A 22,499-nucleotide genomic window follows, 5' to 3' on the forward strand; every position below is an offset into this window, starting at 1 on the left:
ATCTCTATTGGAATTTGAAATCGATCTTCCATTATTTTCATTCACTTCATTGACCCAAAACATATCCTTTGATGCAAGCATGATTTAGAAAATTATTAAGTTAGCAATCAAATAAGGCTAAATAAAAGGAAGAAGTAAAGCCAGTTACCATACCTATCTCTTGTTTTTAGTGTTCGCACTTGGAAGGATGCTGCTGCTTCCTTTTTTTTTCTTTTTTTTTTGGGGGGGGGGGGGGGGTTCTCTCCATGGAAATAAAATGGTAAAACATGAATTACCCACTAACAGGAACTAAAATTGAATAACATCAAACTGCAGCATGTTACTAACCTTAGTGGTGACATAATTAAATTTACAATTTTGATACCTTTAAAGACTTCCTGCTACAGTTTCATATTTGACCATTACTAACAGGATCAAACCTCAAGGTCCTGAACAATTTTCTGGACTTAAAGTTGCAGCAGGCTATAATGGTTAAATAGTAGCATACCCTATTTAAATGGCAGTCTAGTGCACTAAGCTCTCGTTATGCGGGGTTCGAGGTAGTTCCCAACCATATTATATGCAACCCTACCTTGACTTTATGCAATAGGTTTTTTCCATGACTCGAACCATTGACTTCCAACTACACGCGACAACTCTTGTTGATGCGCCAAGACTCCCCTTCACAGGGTTTATTGAAATAAAAAAATATCCAGGATACCATTCAACTAGATATCATTCATCAATATGCCAGTAGGTCCTCATCCCGTCAACAAGAGGCTGACCATGAAGAAAGCAAGTATGATTTATAGTTTCGTGTGGAATTCCCATAGCACGACACGAAGTTAAGGATACCTGCTTCGGTTGGCTCAGCAATATCCCTTTCTCGCTTCTCTAAGACTCGAATAAACTCGTCTGAGCTTAAATTTCCATCATGATTTGTATCGAAAACATGGAAGACAATTTCTATCACGTTGTCAGTGAGAGAAACTCCACATACCTGTTTAATACTTGGTCAGAAGAAACTTGAAAACTAAACAAGCACCTAAACATATAAAGAACGTTCCAGTTAAAACACCAGAGGTACAACACTTGAGTATCATCCTACAGCCAAGGACAATCCTGAAATGACTTCACGATGACGACGGAAAATATTATCCAACAGGGAGTTGAAAAGGTAAATGTCAAATGCATGCATGCACACATGGGAAAAGCTGACTGATAGATGGAAGAGAGAAACAAAGAACGCATACCTGAGAAGCAGCTCTTTTAAAATCAATTCTTGTCAAACGACCATTCACTTGCCCGAAACAGAAAAGTGCTAGTGAAAACGGTTGCAGCTTCTTCCGCAGCTCAGCAAAACTTTTGAATTCCTCAAATGAAATCTTAATACGACTTAGCGGTGACTCATTATCTAAATCATCAACTCGATCAAGCAACTTGTTTAAGTACTTCAAATCAGCAGCAGCAACCATGGACAGGGCAAAATCCTTTGCTGAAATGGTCCCCCGAAACTTGTAATCATAGTGGGCAAACTCCAATTTTAGCATCTGTGAAGCACAAAAATTACAACAGCGTAGAATTAACAATGCAGGATCACACCTGAGAGGGAGGGAATATCACTTTTACTAGTTCATTGATGATGGCCTATATGTAATTGACATTCGTAGCTAGGGGAGAGGGGGTGTCAAGCACGGAACACCAAAATATACACTCTCTGCTAATCTAACCCTATTCGTCATGCACCTTGGTCATTCAGAAGCTGACCAAACACACAGGTTAAGTAAGATCTTTCCCTCCTTTTCCCTACCCAATTATAACAGCAGAACATATCACGCCTATATTCTTCTTAGACACAAGTCCCAACAAAGATGCAGAAAAAAAGAAATTACTTAGGTACTAAAATAAGTAATATATATAGAGACATAGTAATAAATCCTGAAACCAGGTGCTTTTGTAAGTAAGGTACAAAATGAGCCACTTTTTTCTTCTCAGAAATATAGGACTGATGAGTAATGATTTGAATGTTAACATAATAAATGCAACTGGCTTTCTCTCAAAAATAATAGTAAGGGTAATTACAATAATCATAAGATAAGGGAAGGATAATTGAAAATCATTGCAACACAAACGACATATAGTAACAGGACAATGGCAAATAAAAGTCAAACTAGTTAGTGTTTTCTGTTTTCCCTATTTTGCATGTGATGATTAAAGTTCACATACTTCTTCATGCAGATCTCTCAAGAATCGGACAAATCTATCATATTGGAGGTGTTTCTTCCCATCTTCACCAAAGAAGTCTTGCAACAGACCTCCATTCTCTACATGACCACCTAAATTATGCCCCCTCGAAGTCCATCGCTGTGATGAGCACCTTGTCTATTGTGAGCTCGCATCAAAGTCATTACTTTCTTGAATTCATCAATGTCTATCTCGCTGTCGCAATATAAGAACCAACTAATTAGACCAGACAAAGTTATTTCTTTGTAAGTCTGACAGATATACCGACAGTATGAGAAACATGACGGCGTGAATAAAACACATACAATTGATCAACTTGAGCTTCTGGTGTTCATCCCTCAAACCTCCCCAAATAAATAAGTCAACAGTCATTCTATCATGCAAATTGACTGGAAAATGCCATCTCTACAAACAATTGATATTACCTTACAGCTAAGTCCAATCATTAAGTTGTTATTATCAAAGCCATAGAGCTCAACACTTCCATACTCAATCACCATAATATGCAAACAAAAACAAATGCACAGTTAGTTTAACTACTTTTTCTTCACAGTTCTTAGCATGATTTTAATAGAGTAGAGAAAGAAATAAAACGATAATCATCAAAGTGTCCTTATCTAAGTCGCACAATTATACGTTACTGAAGTAGAAAACAGAAATTTTCCAAGCCTCGCAACTAGCAAAAATCAGTATACAAAACTGGAAACTGCTTCCGCATCCCAGCGCAGAAGTAAACATAAGGAGGTACCTGCCATATCCTCGTATCCGTTCACTAATTGACATGACAGATCCCCCGTATGCTAGGTCTTACATTCTTATCAAGGTGATCTATCAAACTTGTGGAAAAAGTTTATTATATATTCTTTTTCCCCTTTCCGAGCATACTCCTTTATAGAGATCCATAGGTATTCGATACAATCCAAGCACCACCATGGTCCACAGGAAAACAAGATTGCCAAGATTTCAATCTCACAAGAAAAAAAGAAAGAAAAAAGAATCTTACAAGAAGGGAAAGAACAATTGTAGTTGCATCCCTGCTTCACAAATTGCAATATTCAAAAGTTGAAAATAGACTCCTACCCATTACAGTCGAGATCAAACATCTTGAATGCCACTGAAAAACTTGATTCAGGGATACTGAGCAGGGTGACAAAGAATATATACCTGTAAATTTTCAAGAAAATAAAGACTTTTTCAGTCTTTAACATGTATGGCTATAACTCAACCTGAATGATTCTAAAGCTTAAATGTGAAATGGAAGGAATTCAGGAAAAAACAGAGAGCCAAGATAAGAGGAAGATAACTTTATTATGGAAAAATAATGAATTGAATAGAGAAAACAAGAGATTTTATGACTGCATTGAGACTTGGACTCACTCTTTGAAAGATACGCGGCCATCACTGTTTGTGTCAAAAAGCATAAAAAACTTTGAAGGGGCACATTGCAGTTCACCGGGACTTCTTTCACCTCTAAGATATCCATCTCTCACGAAGTGTGATTCAGATGGAGGGAACACAGGAACAACTGCCCTCATTAGATCTGCTGGTGTCATAAATATTTCTCCATCATCGGCTTCAAAAGATGCAAAGTACTCAAACACCTTCGAGAAAACCACAAAATGTTGAAACAAAAAGTTAACTATGGAACCTCATGTAAATCACAGGCTTGACAGGCATGATAGAAATTTTTGGAGGATTCTAGAGATGAAAATTGATATCTTTTCAGTTCACAAACACAAATACAATATCCCAGTATACAATTAGAAGCAAAAGAAATGCTTTCAGCCAATTCGGGAAATGTCATCAAGTAGGTCAGGGAAGTCCAAAAGGGCCGCTTGGACGCCCAAATTGTTCAATTCTTGCTGCAACATACATGTCAAATGCAGTTCAACCATGAGATCTTGCTTTTCCAGAGCTTTCAGATTAGGGCACCATCACCAACATATCTAAAAGTATTATAGGGGAAAGTGAAGCATAGAAGATTGTCTTCACAGGACCACTTAAGGACACAATGCAACTACTACAGGGAATTTTCCTGACTGATGATGCCATGCACTAAGTCCAATATTACTACAAGTAAATATTACCAGACTAAGGAGATTATCCACCAAAAAACCTGCCCTTATACACCATAACCAAATAGTGTGGTAGAACGGAAGCATAAATATCTCCTTGCGACTGCACAGGGCACTTCTATTTCAGTCAAAATTACCACCCAAGTATAAGGGGGAATGCATCCTGACTACAACTCACATCATCATTAGACTCCCTACAACCTATTGGAAAAACAAATGCCTTTTTTGAGCTTATATATAAGAAGAAACCAAATTACTCTTACCTAATATCTTTTGGCTGCCTTTGTTACTCCATTGTCCCTAAAGTCCATAGAGACAAATTTGGACCAAGAACCATCCCTTATGTTTTTGTAGGATATCCCTTTGGGATAAAAGGCTACAAGTTTCTGAGCTTGGCCACTAAGAGGATACATGTTTCTAGAGATGTAGTGTTTCATGAAAGTGTTTTTCCTTTTACTCCATCTTCTGACAATACTAGTTGTCCTTCAGTGCTTAAATCTGTTCCTTTTGTTGATTGTTTAGCTAATGAAAAGTTATTATCATAGAGATTTGCATGTTACATCACCTAATATGCCACCTCCTCACCCTTCATCACCATTACACTCCGCCACACATGTCACCAGAGACTTCCTTCTTGCATAATCAGAATCCGGAACCACAACCCTTAGAATCTAGGAAATCTCACGGGCAACACAAAACTCTTGACTATCTAAATGACTACATTTACACCATTCCTAATCTCAAGCCAAATACCACACACAACCATGCTTCATCCTCTCAGACTGGTTCCTGTTTATCTCTCAATGCGCTAATTTCTGTAAACGACCACATTTCACCTGAAGTTCTAACTCCTGCGAGTCAATCACTTGTAAGAAATGTTTGTCATGACAGTGAGTCCTCATCATATGAGGAGGCAGCATTCAATCCTACTTGGCAAATCTAGGGATTCCTGGGGCATGATTAAGCATATAGTTGATTGCTCTTTCTTTCGAAAAGAGCTATGACACAAGAGTTTGAAGTCTTATATGCAAATAACACTTGGGACCTGTGCCTTTGTCAGATGGTAAGAAAGTTATTGGATGCAACTGGGTGTACAAGCTAAATACAAAGCTAACGGCAGTATAGAGAGTTTTAAAGCTAGAATGGTTGTTAAAGGATACATATAACATGCTGGAATAGATCTGTTGTGAAGATGAACATAGAGGGAGCAGCACAACCAGATCCATCTTACTATAGAAAGTTGGGAAGTTAAATTTCCTTACAAATACAGAATTGGATATAGCTTACAGTGTTCAACATCTAAGCAAGGTCATGCAAGATCCCAGGGAGCCTCACTTGCAAGAAGCTTTCCATTTGCTAAGGTATCTAAAGAAAAACCCTACATGGGGATTTTCATGTCCAAAGATTCTGACTACACAATTAGAGCTTATTGTGACTCTGATTGGGTTGCATGCCCTGATTCTAGGAAGTCAGTGGGTATTTGGTGCTATTGGATTGGAGAGCAGTCCTGTGAGCTGGAAGTCCAAAAAACAAGGAACTATTTCCTTGTCCTCGGCATAAGCAGAGTATTGGTCATTGAAGATAGTAGTTGGGAATTGGTATGGCTGAGTAGAATTTTTAAAGAATTAAGTGTCCCTTTCTCCACTCCAATTGTTGTACACTGTGATAGTTTATCTGCTATACGTATAGCCAGAAATCCTGTTTTTCATGGGAGGAACAAATATATAGAAGTTGACTGTCATTTTTTGAGAAACGAGCTTCAAGATGGCCTGATTTAACTTCATCATGCGGCCACTACTGAGCAGCTTGCTAACATACTAACGAAGGCCCTCACTGGGATTAAGCATTCAGCAATTTTGGGGAAGTTGGTTATGAGAGCCTCACCACCAACTTGAGGGAGGGTATTGAGCCTATCTATCTTGTTTGTATCTAAGTTGCGCGGACTCTTCGTTTTTGGTGCCGCACCCGTCTCAACACGGGACGGGAGCGGGTGCGGGAGCGGGATACGTCCCCTATTCGGTCAACTAACTTCGGATACTTTGACCTGAGTGCATCGACAAATTTAGGGAGAAATTGAGATTTTGATTTCTCAAAATTAAAAATTAAACAGATTTAAGACATGCGAAATGGCATACCTTCAATATTGAAGTACTTTTGTCTCATATTTGCTGCTTTGTGTTCCAGAAAACAAAGAATTCAAGGGGTCGTGTTCTGAGTTCGGACTTATAGCTCTATTTTTTATAATTTTGAATTTTTTTAGCCGAATCCCGCACCCGTATCCATACATGGATCCGCACCCCCGAATCTATTTTGCCGAATTCGACACTCGGATCCGTGCCCGTATCGAATGCCCGCACCCGAGTTTGAGCAACTTAGGTTTGTATTACAAATTTTAATTGGTTAGTTAGCTTAGCTTAGCTGGTCAGTTAGTAGTGCTTAGTTGCTTAGCTGTTAGTTAGTAGAGGTTAGTCACAATTAGGAGTGGCAAACGAGCGGGTCGGGTCGGATATGGTTCGGGTCGAAAACGGGTAATGGAAAAACGGATAAATTATCCAACCCGACCCCATGTTAAATACGGATAAGAAACGGGTTAACCGGCGGATGACTTCTTGAATATGATCACTTTTGGTAGAATTTCTAGTCTCCCAAACTTGATAAACCTCCAATTTAGACTTTACAAATGTAAAAGTTAAACCCATTAGTTATCTATTGGTTGTCCATTTTCTAAATGGATAATATGGTTCTTATCCATATTTGACCCGTTTTTAAAAAGTTCATTATCCAACCCGTTTTTTAGTGAATAATACCGGCGGTTAACTGCTTTCTTTTAACCATTTTGCCACCACTAGTCACAGTTGTTGACAGCTGTCTGTGCACACATACACACGTGCTCTTACCTTTGTATATATACACATACAGACACAGTACATCAATGAAGCAGTTGAGTTTTCTCTCCCAAAATCACATTTCTCACTCAAGCTTCTCTTCATTGTTTCATTCATAGATATCTCTAGTTTTCTCTCCCCTTTGTATATATACACATGTAACTGTGCTAAGTTTGATAGTATCCAAGTCCCAAAATGGGGTTATTACGTGCTAAATGTGTTATTTATGTGCTAACGACGACTACGAATATGGATAATACCATTTGGTGAAGTGGATATATGTGGGATATGATTTGGACTTTGGAAGGTTATAAGGATGTTTAGGAGTGGAAAGAAATAGTTTGGAACAAGTTGGAAATATTAATGGGAAAGAACACCCAAAGTAACACATAGCCTAACTACAAAGGAGCTGAACTCTTAATGGATAAAAAATTTGGATATGGATAAAACTCTGATATTACTAAGTTTACTCATCTAGAAATATCTATCTACTGATGATAAAACGATCATCAATAGAAAAATATAAACAATCAAAGTCAACATCACATTGCATAAGATTCTGAACAGCTTTCCCTCATTTGATTACAGGAAACACCAAATTTAGTCGTCCACATAATAGAAAAGGAAACAAAAATATGTTTTTTAATTTATTAGTCAATTAATTACATGGAGAAGCTATAGAAGAATTATTGATGGCAAATGACAAACAAGCTTAACGAAAGCATAAAAATATTTGTTGACTTAAATATAAATTACAATTACCTTTTCAGGAGGACTTCGCATCCGGATACGCTTTTCATAATTAAAGAATACTTTTCTTCTGTAAGCATCTGCAAAATACAAGTGAACCGTAGTCATATTCAGAAATAAGAAAGATACAGTAGCATTAGCATAATAAATCAGCATTTAGTGGAAATTACCTCCAATGAGATATTTAGGTGGAGGATGATGAAGAGATTGTGAAGTATCAGCAAAAGACAAAGAAGAATTGGGGAGAGAATAAGAGTAAAGTGCGAAAGCTAAAGTGATTCCACCAACCCATTTGAGGAAAGAAATTGGACTGCTTTCTGGATTATCACTTCCACTTAAATGACGAATATGGCGGAATTGGTTTATGTACAGACGATGGACCGAGCGTGGAGATCGCCGGAGAGCTGACCAAGCTGACATTCTTTTGTCAAAAACGAGACTCGGAATCCGTTAACTCTTAATTGATACTAGAATATCAAGGGGGAAAAAAAGGATAAAAGTACTAAAAACATGGAGTTTTACATCTTGTTTGGAGGGTGGTTACTCGTTGTATCTATTGTATTATTATTCTAAAACAATAATGTTGTTTTGATTATTTTATCAAAATTATTTGTATTATATTGTTAAATTTATTATTCCGTAATAATAAAAAGTCTAATTTTTGGAAACAACTCATTTGGTGTGGTGGGATTGTTTTCTATTTTTCTTTTCAATTATGTCCTAACTGTCACCCCCCGACCTCGGGGAGCGCGATCGGCGCTCTACCGAGATAACCCGGTCTAGCAAGATTGCTAGATGCCTTCTATCCGAACTTACCCATGGATAAAGTGAAGGTGCATTCCCATTAATTAGACAATAAGAAGATCACGTGAATAACACAATTTCATTACCATTAGTTACTTCACGTATAATCTCCAAAAAAATATTACACATTCATAGTTTGAAGTAGAACATGTGATACAATTAGAACAATTCTAGTTTAACTTTTCCAACACCAATGTACAACCCACACAATGTCGACGAAGCCTCTAACGGATACAAAAGAGTACTATGATAGTGCCAGCAACAAGGCCCCCACTATACCTCAAAACATAATGCACAAGGAACAAAAGATACACAATTCTGAAATGAAGTGGGGCTCACCAAGTTAGCTGAGAAGAGGGTGTACCGCTATCACTAATCAATGTCGCCTGCTGTGGAACCACCTGCATCCATTAAAGATGCAGCGCCCCCGGCAAAAGGAACGTTAGTACATATGGAATAGTACTAGTATGTAAGACTAAACACCCTCTCAATAGAACGAGTAACAATATATGGAGAAACAATCATAGGAGAAATGAAGGCCTCAAACAATACCAAAGCATCGAGTTAGGTGCAAGATAAGATTTCAAGTAAATTTTAATATTTTAGGTTGGGAGATCTTTAGTACCGATATACTACAGTATTTTTAGAACGGAGTCCGATCACAGCCCGATCGGCTAGGCCGTCTCACCAAAGACATCCAATTACAATCACAATCACCACCATGTGCGCGGTATGGCATCTGATCACGACCCGATAGGCTAGGCCGTCTCACCACCATGTCGAGTGGATCGACATCACACTCCACTAGAAATCATCTCATCCCAATTAAGAAGAATAATCTCAACATATCAAACTCATCCCATTTAAGGGGAATATCCTTAACACATTAGTACGGGGATTTAGCCCCCAATCACTCCTACACCGGCACGTGTAGTTTCGGTGTTAGGTTATTTCAACCTACCCTTCCTTGGTAACTAACTATACTCCCAAAATATTTATTATATAAAGGATTTTCAGCTCATTTCATAATCTTTTATACCTTTATTCATTTCATTGGCACTAGTGGCCACAAATGTAATAGCATTCTTGGTACGTCAGCCGTATTTCATATTTCATACTCACCCCTTTCACTTTCAAGCATCATCATGGATTATCAACAATAAGGCATTTCTAATCAAGACTGGAAGTACAAATATGAGCAATTAAGAGTCTTAAGCACCAAGTTTTCTTCCACAATTTGGCATAATAACTTTCATTTGAAACACGACTTGAAGTCATAACATTCTAATACACAATCCATACTCTAAACACATTCTCGAAGGATAACATAATATGATAAGAGCATTCGGAACACATTTTGAACATATATCTTTCGACATAAAGCTTATTCGGAATAGTCAAATTTATAATGAATATCTCGGAACATGAGAAATAAGAACTTGGCCCATCATACTTGAGACGTACGAGAACATTGTGGGATTCAATTCTAAGAGAGAAGTTTAGCTAACATACCTCGCTTTGATTTTTTCTTAAATTACTACAGTGTTCCAGAAATCCTAACAACTTCAATCTATTTAGAGACATAATAAAATTAAACTATAATTAAGAAGATATTCGTGGTTTCAGCACATTTAAGCATCTTATCAAGCACTAGATGTGCATTATGATTTCAAGGTTCTCCTATGGTGGATTCCTTCATCCCACAACCCAATATTTACTCATTTGAGCTCAACAACCTTCCTACAAACCTTGGTGGTACATGCATACATAAATAACACTCTCACACCCAAGAACCACACTCTCTGTTACCCATCTTCTACCCCAAATTCGAAATTGAAGATTAAGGTATGGAACCTTACCTCTTGGATGAAAACCTTGTGGGTTTTCATTGTGAATTCTCTAATACTTGAGCAAGTATTGATGAACAAAATTCTTAGGGATTCTCCCTCTCTCTCTAGAGCACTTTCCTCTCTCTAAAATAGCAGTTGAAACCCTCTAAAATAACCCCCAAGGTCGTTTTATAAAAAATGGGATTGGGTGAAAATTTTCCAAACTTAAGCTTACGAAGCCGGGTCTGCGGTCGCAGATCAGACCGCAAAACGAGTATGCGGTCCGCAAAGGGGACCGCAAAAATGGTCCCAAAAACTAGGCAGGCCTGGTTAGGTATGCGGTCGTTATGCGGCCCGTAGAACGGTTATGCGGTCGCATAACGCGCCGCAAAATCTCCCTCCGAAAATCTTCATGCTGGTTCTGCGACAGATTGTGCGGCTCGCAAAATGATTATGCGGCCGCATACTTGATCGTAAAATGATCTTCAAAAATTGGCTCAAGTTATGTTGTACTCTACGGCCGATATGCGGTCCGCGAAGAGGTTCTGGTGGTCGCATAGTGGACCATAGAAACGCCACGTTCTACAAAAAATTTCCTTCAACTTCATGACGTACTGTACAACCCAAAAAGTTTGTACTAAGTCGAGCTTTACAATCCTCAAGCACATTAGCCTACCTCGGCACCACGAAACCCCGACTTCTAGTAAACTTTTACGAGGCCTTACACTAACTTATTACTCCATAATTCTTTTTTACTCTTTTTTATTTTAACTCCAAATCTCCCACATATAACCTGCTTTGTCTTCATCCTTTTTTTCCCTAACTTCTGCTGCTTCCAACTACAACGTAAAATTGCTAATTTTATTAGAATTTGCATGAATTTAATTGCTTAATCTATTTATAAGACATATTTGGCGATAAATTAGTTGAAAGGGGTTTTCTTAAATTAATTTTTATGCATAATTCTTGATAAATTTAATATTTAAATAATTTAGGATATTTTAGTAAACTTATCCATTACAATACATTATGATACAGTCAAACCAAACAGCAAAATATTATTTAACAATAGCAAACAATACAATCTATCCAAACATTGTATTCATAAAATGATACAATACAATACATTACAAAACAACGGGTAACAACCATCCAAACAAGCTATTAGCCTTCCAGGGAGTGTCGCTTTGTTCCTTTTCACTTATCTAGTGTTACTAAAGAGGCTATTTACACCAGTAACCCCTTTTAATAGCATAGTCACGATTGAAAGATTAGTGCAACTTAAGTCCTTTTACCACAATTTCTTAACAGGAAAGTTACTAGTATAACTCGACCACAATTCACACCTCATACAAATAATTACTAGTTAGAGATTACATTGCAATTATTTTTCACCCCAAATAACTCAAACTTTAATATTTAGTGGATTGCACAAAGATAATAGTTAAGAGCCAACAGATTGACACCTACCATGCAGATATTTCTATTTCCATATCAATTTTACAGTCAAATTTTTTTGGACATATCAGTGTATGTCCACATAATTATGAAAGATACAGTGTGAAAAGAAGGTTCATGAAAACAAAGAATAAGATTCAATTGAGTTTCTATGAACAAAATGCCTTTCAATTTGTGGTTGTTCAAAGCAAATCAGAGATGCATCTCTTAGATGAAGAAATTGAGTTGTTTTTATCTTTTATTATTTCTAGCAGAGTCACGTAAAGAGGAGTTATAATTCTTGTAAGGACTCTCAAAATTTCCTACAAGTGTCAGGCCTTAAAGCACAAAGTCATGAGTCGCTTACTTACCATATTGCATTCCACGTATCAAACCGTTTGTTATTTGGATATTTCTATAGAAAGTTATGGCCATTTTACAAGACAATGTCCCATCTGCGTGATGGGGTTGTTAGGTCCGCGGCAACACTGTAACGACCTGACCGATCGTTTTGAGCAATTGTACTTCGTTCAGCGATTTGAGGTCTTGAGTAGCTTCATATGGTATATTATGACTTGCGTGTATTGTCGGTTTTGGTTTTCGAGTGGTTCAGGATTGATTTGGAGGAATGATTCTCATTTTGGAAACTTTAAGCTAGAAGAGTTGACCAAGTTTGGCTTTTGTGTATTTGACTTCGTATAAAAATTTTGATGATTCCGTTAGGTCTGGATGGTGATTTTGGACTTGGGCGTATGCCCGAATTTGCATTTGGGGGCTTCTAGAAGGGTTAGGCCATAATTGGTGAAAGTTGGCAATTTGAAGGTTTGGAAGGTTCATAAGTTTAACTAGGAGTTGACTTTGTTGATATCGGGTGAGGATTGTTCTTCTGAGAGTTGGAATAGGTTTGTTATGACATTTGAAACTTGTGTGCAAAATTTGAGGTGATTCTGAGTTGCTTAAACATGTTCGCCGTAAGTTTGGAATTTGAAATAATTCGTTAAGCTTGAATTGAGGTGTGATTCGTTGTTTTGATGTTATTATTTGTGATTTGAGGCCTCGAGTAGGTCCGTCTTATGTTTTGGGACTTGATGGCATCTTCTGACGGGGTCCCTAGGGGCTCGAGTGTGCTTCAGATTGATTTCGGACCATTTCAGAAGTTGAATGAGTTTGTGGTTTTCTAATGCTCCAGGTGTTCTTCGAGATCGTAAAGATTCAACTGCGATCGCGATGTGTATGTGGGAGCTGGGTGTTTTTACTCTACGCGTTCCCGGTAGTTGAGACGCATTCGTGGAGGTTTAGTGGCTAGCTGGGCGCGTTCGTGATTCTTGGGTGATTAGTTATTCGCGGTCGCGTATATGGGTCGCGATCGCGATGCTTGGCAGGCTTGGTTGGCGTTTATTCTACTCATTCGTGAGGGTGTTGCCGCGAGCGAAGTCTTATTCAGGGCAATGTGGTTTTTTCTTCTGCGCGATCGTGTAATGACCCGATCGGTCATTTTGTGTAATTGCGCACCCATTACCCCCTTCTATGCTTCACACATGTGTGTTAATGATTTTATGACTTGCGGGGTTGGTTAGTTTCGTTCCGGAAAATATCCGGGTTGATATGGACCATTTGATTCTTGACTTATAAGTTCAAATTAGAAATGTTTACCAAACTTTGACGTTTGTGAAAATGAGCCTGAAACTATGTTTTAATTGCTCTGATAGCTTCATATCGTGATTTCGGACTTGGGCGTATGCACGAAATTTATTTCAGATGTTCGTAGGTAGATTTGTGTTGATTTGCAAAAAATCAACAATTTGAAGTTGAAAATTTTGATCGTAGGTTGACTTTTAGCTATCGACCTTGGAATTTGATTTTGGAACTTGAAATAGGTGCGTTATGGTAGTTAAAACTTGTCTGCAAAATTTGGTTTCATTTCTAGTTTATTTGATAGGATTCAGACGTTTAGTTGAAATTTTAGCAATTCTTGAACTTTACTTTGAAATTCATGCGTTTTAGTGTTCGATTCATAGTTTTAGATCTTATTTTTATGTTTTGATCGCGCGAGCGAGTTCGTATGATATTTTGCGACTTGTGTAGATTTTTAGTTTGGAGCCCCAAGGGCTTCGGTTAGTGTCCTTAAATGATTTCGTTAACACTTGCTCTACATTCTAATTGATAAGTTGCTCCCATGCTTTAGTTGAACTTGTTGCCTCTAAAAATGTTACATGTTATCTCTTTCATTGTTGATTATCATGATTTGAAGATATTGTTCGTGTTATCTCTTTCATTATTGATTATCATTACTTGAAGTTATTATTTATGTTATCTCTTTCCTTGTTGATTTCCATTATTTGACGTCATTGTTACATGTTATCTCTTTCATTGTGAGTTATTCTTATTTAATATCGTGTTTATACATTGTCTCTCATTGTTGAGTTGTTGGTGTTGAGGTTATGAAAGTCGTTATCACGTTGAGGCGAAATCGTTATTGTTGAAACATCTTCCCTATTGAGCATCTCACATTCATTGTTGTTGTTGATATTCTTGTACCCGTTATGGTGGAACCACGGGCTATTGTTGTGGAAACATTGATATTGTTGATTGTCGGCAAGTTGTGATATATTGGCACTTGGAGTGCAAACTGTTATTGTGATGTGATATTGACGCACATGCGGCGGTATAAGGCTTGGGGTTAATGTGCATGCGGCGGTATAAGGTTGGTTAAAGTGCGTGTAGCTATTTCGGGAAAACTGTCCTATTTCAAATGTAAGGCTCACGCGACAGTATAAGGAAAGGTTGTGATTGAGATTGTAAATTGTAAATACGAGGCGGTACCTCGGTTGTGATTCTTGATACATATCTATGAGGCGGTACGTCGGTGGTGATTCATATTGTACACGAGGCGGTACCTCATTGTGATTCTTGTTGTTTTGTTCTTCCTTGTTTTTGGTCAGTTATTGTCCGAACATGATCATCTTGGTTCTCTTTAACTGATATCTTTATGTTATTTCCGTGCTTATAATTTTGGCATTAGTTCATGATGTTAACTGTTTCGTATCAGTTATTTCTCCGCATTTCATTATTTATCCTTATTATGTTTTCATACTGTTTATTTATATCCTGGTAGGTATCTTAACCTGGCCTCATCACTACTCTACTGAGGTTAGGCTTGATACTTACTGGGTACCGTTGTGGTGTACTCATACTACGCTTCAACAAATTTTTTTGTGCAGTTCCAGGTACGTCTGCCAGTGCCGGATGCTAGAGTTGACTAAGTAGCTGCCCTTGGAGACTTCAAAGTATACCTGCTCTACGTCCGCTGGTCTCGGATTCACCCTTCCCTATTTTTACTTCCTGTTGTATTTTCTTTTAGACAGTGATGTAGTAGATATTCTAGTTTTTATTCTATAGAGCTTATGACTCAATTCCACCGGTTTTGGAGAGTGTATTGATGATATTCCATTTTCAGAAGCTTATATCAGTTATTCAGCTTTGTTTTAGTATTTTGGTAATTAGTTCTTCCATGTGATTATTAATTGTTAGGCTTACCTAGTCGTAGAGACTACGTGCCATCACGATATCCTATGGAGGAAAAATTGGGGTCGTGGCAAGTTGGTATCAGAGCTCTAGGATCATAGGTGTTACGAGTCGTAAGTAGGTTTAGTAGAGTCTTGCAGATCGGTATGGAGACGTCTGTACTTATCTTCGAGAGGCTATAAAACTGTTAGGAAAAACTTCACCTCTTTGATTCCTTATCATGCGAATTGGTTGACTCTGACGATCAGACACCCGCGCCCCCTACTAGAGCCACAAGAGGTCGAGGCCGGGGCGTAGGCCAAGGAGGGGAACGTGGTGCAGCCAGAGAAACTGCCCGAGCTACGGCAGAAGAGCCATCAGTAGCTCCAGTTGGGGGACAAGCACCCGAGGCGCCTGTTGCCACCCCTACACTTTAAGAGACCCTCGCACAGTTCTTGAGCATGTTTGGCACTCTAGCTCAAGCGGGGTTGATTCCACTTGCACCAGCCACATCTTAGGCTGTGGTAGGAGCTCAGACTCCTGCGACTCACACCCTAGAGCAGCGAGTCCAAGTTGATCAGGTCCTAGAGGTTATACCGGTACAACCTGTTGTTCCAGTTCAACCCGCAATTAGGGAAGCAACATCTGAGGAGGAGCATCTTAGGCTTGAGAGGTTCAAGAAGTATCACCCTCCTACTTTCAATGGTTTAGCTTCAGAGGATACACATGGTTTTCTTGAGGAGTGGCACCGTATTATCCGCACCATGGGTATTGTGGAGACGAGCGGGGTTGCTTTCACTACTTTCCAGCTATCCAGAGCGGCATATCAGTGGTTGAGAGTGTACGAGGAGGGTATCCCATCCAATGCAACTTCAGTTATATGAACTCGATTTTCAGAGTTATTCTTGATGGAGTTTGTTACCTAGACCCTTAAGGATGCATCACGTACGGAGTTTGAGCAGTTGCTCCAGGGTACTATGACAGTGTCAGAGTATGCTATCCGATTTAGTGACTTGTCCAGACATGCACTTGCCTTGGTTTCTACAGTTAGGGAGCGAGTCCGCCGATTCATCGAGGGGTTCAACTATGGTATTAGATTCAGCATAGCCCGATAGTTGGAGACAGATACCCCATATCAGTAGGTGGTAAAGATTGCATGGATGTTGAAGGGTATGCTGGGGCATGAGAGAGAGGACAGGGAGGCCAAGAGGCCTCGTGGTATGGGAGGATTTAGTGGTGGTCACACTGCAGCTACAACCCGTCATGGTAGAGGTTGTGTTAGCCATCCAGTTCACTCAGGACTTCCAACTTCTAGTGATGTACTGTTCATGCCGATATCTCAGGTTGCACACTTTGCTCAGCCATTTTCTAGTGCACCTCCTGTATGGGGTGCCTTCAGCAGTCAGTCCAACCGACTAGGCTCGAGCCAGTCCCAGCCGCCACGCCCATCTGGAGCTTGTTTTGAGTATGGTGATACCCGCCATATGGTTAGAGACTGCCCTATTCTTAGGAAGGGTGCACCTCCCCAGACTACTCAGGCTCTACAGATTCAGTCAGGTCCACAGACTTCTCAAGCCATGGTTGCTGCCCCAGTTGCTACCCCACCCACACAGCTAGTTAGGGGTAGGGGTAGGGGGCGGGCGGGTAGAGGTTTCCCTAGAGGGGGAGGCCAATCCAGATTCTATGTTTTTCAGGGTAGGACGGAGGCAGTTGCTTCAGACGTAGTCATTACAGGTATGGTTCCAGTTTACCATAGAGATGTATCAGTCTTATTTGATCTGGGATCCAATTATTCATATGTGTCATCTTACTTTGCTCCGTATTTGGATATATCTCGTGATTCTTTGAGTTCTCCTATTTATGAGTCCATGCCTGTAGGATATTCTATTATTGTGGATCGTGTGTATCAGTCGTGTTTAGTTGTTATTGGTGGTTTTGAGACCAGAGTTGACTTAGTATGGTAGACTTTGATGTTATCTTGGGCATGGACTGGTTGTCACCTTATCATGTTATTCTAGATTGACACGCCTAGACTGTGACGCTGGCTATGCTAGGTTTACCATGGTTAGAGTGGAAGGGTGCATTAGATTATGTTCCTAGCAGGGTTATATCATTTCTAAAGGCTCGATTAATGGTTAAGAAGGGTGTGATTCTTATCTAGCCTTTGTGAGAGATGCCAGTGCTCATACTTCTACCGTTGAGTCAGTTTCAGTAGTGAGAGACTTTCCAGATATATTTCCGCTGGATCTTCCGAGTATGCCGCCCGATAGGGATATCGATTTTGGTATTGACCTGTTGCCGGGCACTCAGCCCATTTCTATTCCACTATATTGTATGGCCCCAGCAGGGCTGAATGAGTTAAAGGATTAGTTGCAAGAGTAACTCGATAAGGGTTTCATTCGGCCTAGTGTGTCGCTGTGGGGTGCCCCGGTCTTGTTTGTGAAAAAGAAGAATGGTTCTATGCGCATGTGTATTGATTACTGGATGTTGAACAAGGTTAAGTGAAGAACATGTATCCATTGCCACACATTGATGACTTATTTGATCAGCTACAGGGTGCTAGAGTGTTCTCGAAGATTGATTTGCGGTCAAGTTATCATCAACTGAAGATTCGGGATCTAGATATTCCAAAGACTGCCTTTAGGACTCGGTATGGTCACTATGAGTTCCTTGTGATGTCATTTGGGGTGACCAACACCCCGGCAACATTTAAGCACCTGAAGAATAGTGTATTCCAGCCCTATCTTGATTCATTCGTCGTTGTGTTTATTGACGACATCTTTGTGTACTTCCAGAGTCGGGAAGATCATGAGCAGCACTTGCCAGACCTTGAGAGAGAAGAAGTTGTATGCAAAATTCTCAAAGTCTGAATTTTGGCTTGATTCAGTGGCATTTTTGGGTCATGTGGTTTAGAGTGAGGGGATCAAGGTAGATCCGAAGATGATTGAAGCAGTAGATAGTTGGCCCAGACCATCTTTAACCACTAAGATTCGAAGTTTCCTTGGTTTGGCCAGATATTATCATCGTTTCATATATGGTTTCTCATCTATTGTTGCACCTATGACCAGATTGAACCATAAGGGTGCTCCTTTCAGATGGCCCACGGAGTGTGAGGCGAGCTTTTAAAAGCTCAAGACTGCTTTGACTACAACCAAAGTGTTGGTGTTGCCTATGGGCTCAGGGTCTTATACTGTGTACTGTGATGAGTCACGTGTTGGCCTTGGTGTAGTGTTGATGCAAGATAGTAGGGTGATTGTCTACGTATCTCGACAGCTAAATACCCATGAGAAGAATTATCTAGTCCACGACTTAGAGTTGGCAGCCATTGTTCATGCATTGAAGATTTGGCGGCATTATTTGTACGACGTCCCTTATGAGGTCTTTACCAACCACCAGAGTCTACAATATCTGTTCAAATAGAACGATCTTAACTTGCGGCATCGGAGGTGGTTAGAGTTGCTTAAGGACTATGATATCACCATTCTATATCATCCCGGGAAGGCCAATGTGGTGGCTGATGCCTTGAGCCGAAAGTAGGAGAGTTTGGGGAATTTAGCATATCTATTAGCAATGGAGAGGCCATTTGGATTGGATGTTCAGGCCTTGGCCAACCATCTTGTGTAGATTGGATATTTCGGAGACTAATCGAGTTCTTTCTTGCGTGGTTTCTTGGTCTTCTCTATATGATCGTATCAGAGAGCGTCAGTATGACGAACCTCAATTGCTTGTCCTCAAGGACACAGTTCAGCACGGTGATGCCAAGAAGGTTACTATCAGAGATGACAATGTGTTGCGGATGCAAGACCGGTTATGTGTGCCCAGTGTAGATGGGTTGCATGAGTTGATTCTTCAAGAGGCCCACAATTTGCGGTACTCCATTCATCTGAGTGCCGCTAAGATGTATCAGGACTTGAGGCAACACTATTAGTGAAGGAGGATGAAGAAAGACAAATTGGAGTATGTAGCTCAGTGCCTAAATTGTCAGTAGGTGAAGTATGAGCATCAGTGGCTGAGTGGTTTGCTTCAGTGACTTGAGATTTCAGAGTGGAAATGGGAGTGTGCCACAATGGACTTGTTGTTGGGCTCCCACAGACTCAGAAGAAATTTGTCGCAGTATGGGTGATTATGGATAGGTTGCCCAAGTCGACTCTTTTCATTCCGGTAGTGACTACCTATTCTTCAGAGCAACTGGCTCAGGTTTATATCTGCGAGATTGTCTGACTTCATGGTGTACCGGTATCCATCATCTCTGACCGGGGTACACAGTTCACATCGCATTTCTGGAGAGCTGTACAGCGTGATCTAGGAACACGGATTAAGTTGAGTACAACATTTAACCCTCAGACAGATGGACTGTCCGAGCGCACCATTCAGATATTGGAGGATATACTTCGCGCCCGTGTTATGGATTTCGGGGGTGCTTGGGATCAGTTCTTGCCACTTGCGGAGTTTGCCTACATCAACAACTACCAATCGAGTATTCAGATGGCTCCTTATGAGGTCCTATATGGGCAAAAGTGTTGTTCCTAGTTGGGTGGTTTGATCCGGGAGAGGGTAAGTTATTAGGCACATATTTGGTTCGAGATGCTTTGGAGAAGGTCAAGATGATTCAGGATCGGCTTCGTATATCCCAATCTAGACAGATGAGTTACGTAGATTAGAAGGCTCGCGATGTTGCATTCATGGTCGGAGAGCGAGTCTTGCTCCAGGAGTTTACAGATGCGTTTCTTTCATTGTCTACCCATTGAGGTCTTGGAAGCTAAGACTTTAGAGTTTGAGAGACTCAAACAGAATGAGATGAGTGTGAATAAGTACTACCTCATGTTCGTCTCTCTAGCCAAGTATGCTCCGAAAATGGTACATGATATGAGGTCCAGATTTAGGCGGTTTGTATTGGGGCTTTCAGATGACTTGTTTGCTGATGCTAATATAGCTGCTCAGAATAATGAAATGACCATTACTAAGATGGTTGCCTTTGTTCAAGGGAATGAAGACATGCTGAAGGAAGAAGAGTGGCTACAAAGAGAGAAGGGCAGGGAATTGAGCAAGAGAGCTAAGCCTGCAGGAAATTTCAGCCATGGGGGATCTCAAGGAGGTGGTAATAGTCAGTCTTATCCCTTTTTCAGTCTTCAGCCTTTATAGTATTTCAGTTAGCCTTGTCGACTACTCATTTACACTTGCAGACTTTTCAGTACTTTCCGTATTTATGATATTTCAGTCAAATTATTTAGTAGATCATCATGTTGTATAGTTATATCTAGCTTACAGTTATACCACATGTTGATCCTGCTATTCAGTTGGTTCGCTCGGTCACATGCAGTCAGGAACCAAGTGTTTTGTTACACCCAGGCAATGGTTTGGGGTGTGACACCCAAACACTCCGCCTTTCGACTCAAGGCATCAACCACCATATTGGCCTACCTGGGATGATATAGAATAGTGATATCATAGTCCTTAAATAACTCTAACTACCTCCGCTGCCGCAAGTTAAGATATTTCTATTTGAATAGATGTTGTAGACTCTTGTTGTCGGTAAAGACCTCACAAGGAACACCGTACAAATAATGTCGTCAGATCTTCAATGCTTGAATAATGCCTGCCAACTCCATATCGTGGATTGGATAATTCTTCTCATGGGTCTTTAGTTGTCGAGATGCATGCGCAATCACCCTATCGTCTTGCATCAACATCGTGCCAAGTCCAATACGTGACGCATCATAATACATGGTATAAGACCCTGAACCTGTAGGCAATACCAACACTAGCACTATAGTCAAAGCAGTCTTGAGCTTTTGAAAGCTCGCCTCACACTCTTCGGTCTATCTGAAAGAAGCACCCTTCTGGGTCAATCTGGTCATAGGTGCAGCAATAGATGAGAAGCCCTCTATGAAATAATGATAATACCCAGCCAAACCAAGGAAACTCTGGATCTCAGTAGCTAAAGATGGTCTGGGCCAACTCTGCACCGCCTCAATCTTCTTCGGATCAACCTTGATCCCCTCACTTGACACCACATGACCCAAAAATGCCACTGAATCAAGCCAGAATTCACACTTTAAGAACTTTGCATATAACTTCTTCTCTCTTAAGGTTTGGAGCACGATCCTCAAATGCTGCTCATGATCTGCCCGACTACGGGAGTACACCAAGATGTCGTCAATAAACACAATGATGAATGAATCAAGATAAGGCTGGAATATACTGTTCATCAGGTGCATAAATGTTGCTAGGGCGTTGGTCAGCACAAATGACATCATGAGGAACTCGTAGTGACCATACCGAGTCCTAAAGGCAGTCTTTAGAATATCCTGATTCTGAATCTTTAGCAGATGATAACCTGACCCCAAATAAATCTCGGAAAACACTCTGGCACCCTGTAGCTGATCAAATAGGTCATCAATACATGGAAACGGATACCTGTTCTTCACTGTAACCTTGTTTAACTGGAAATAATCAATACACATGTGCATAGAAACATCCTTTTTCTTCACAAACAAGACTAGAGCACCCCACGACGACACACTAAGCCGAATGAATCCCTTATCAAGAAACTCTTACAACTGCTCTTTTAACTCCTTCAGCTCCGCTGGGGCCATACGTTATGGTGGAGAAATGGGCTGAGTGCCCGGCAACAAGTTAATACCAAAATCGATATCCCTGTCGGGCGGCATGCCTAGAAGATCTGCAGGAAATACATCTGGAAAGTCTCTCACTACCGAAACTGACTCAACAGGTGGGAGTATCAGCACTAATGACTTGCACAAAGGCTAGATAAGCATTACACCCTTCTCAACCATCCGTTGAGCCAGCGTCATAGTCTTGGCATCACAGTCTTGGCGTGGCAATCAAGAATGGCATGATAAGGAGACAACCAGTCCATTCCCAAGATAACATCAAAGTCTACTATACTAAATAACAACAGATGAACTCTGGTCTCAAAACCACCAATAACAACTAAACACGACTGATACACACGGTCCACAATAATAGAA

General features: G+C 40.1%; 1 protein-coding gene across 1 annotated transcript; it reads right to left on the reverse strand.

Moving 5' to 3' along the window:
• Positions 1-294: 294 nt before the first annotated feature.
• LOC107768871 (calcium uptake protein, mitochondrial) lies at positions 295-8,463 on the reverse strand. Its single transcript, XM_016588032.2, is given in 9 exon segments — positions 295-759; positions 835-979; positions 1,233-1,529; positions 2,206-2,321; positions 2,324-2,418; positions 3,304-3,387; positions 3,601-3,824; positions 7,946-8,013; positions 8,104-8,463. Coding segments are annotated over 9 exon segments (1,290 nt in total). The 5' UTR covers positions 8,354-8,463; the 3' UTR covers positions 295-748.
• Positions 8,464-22,499: the final 14,036 nt, after the last annotated feature.

The sequence above is a fragment of the Nicotiana tabacum genome, chromosome 17 (genome assembly GCF_000715075.1).
Source record: "Nicotiana tabacum cultivar K326 chromosome 17, ASM71507v2, whole genome shotgun sequence".
Taxonomy (NCBI): Eukaryota; Viridiplantae; Streptophyta; class Magnoliopsida; order Solanales; family Solanaceae; genus Nicotiana; species Nicotiana tabacum.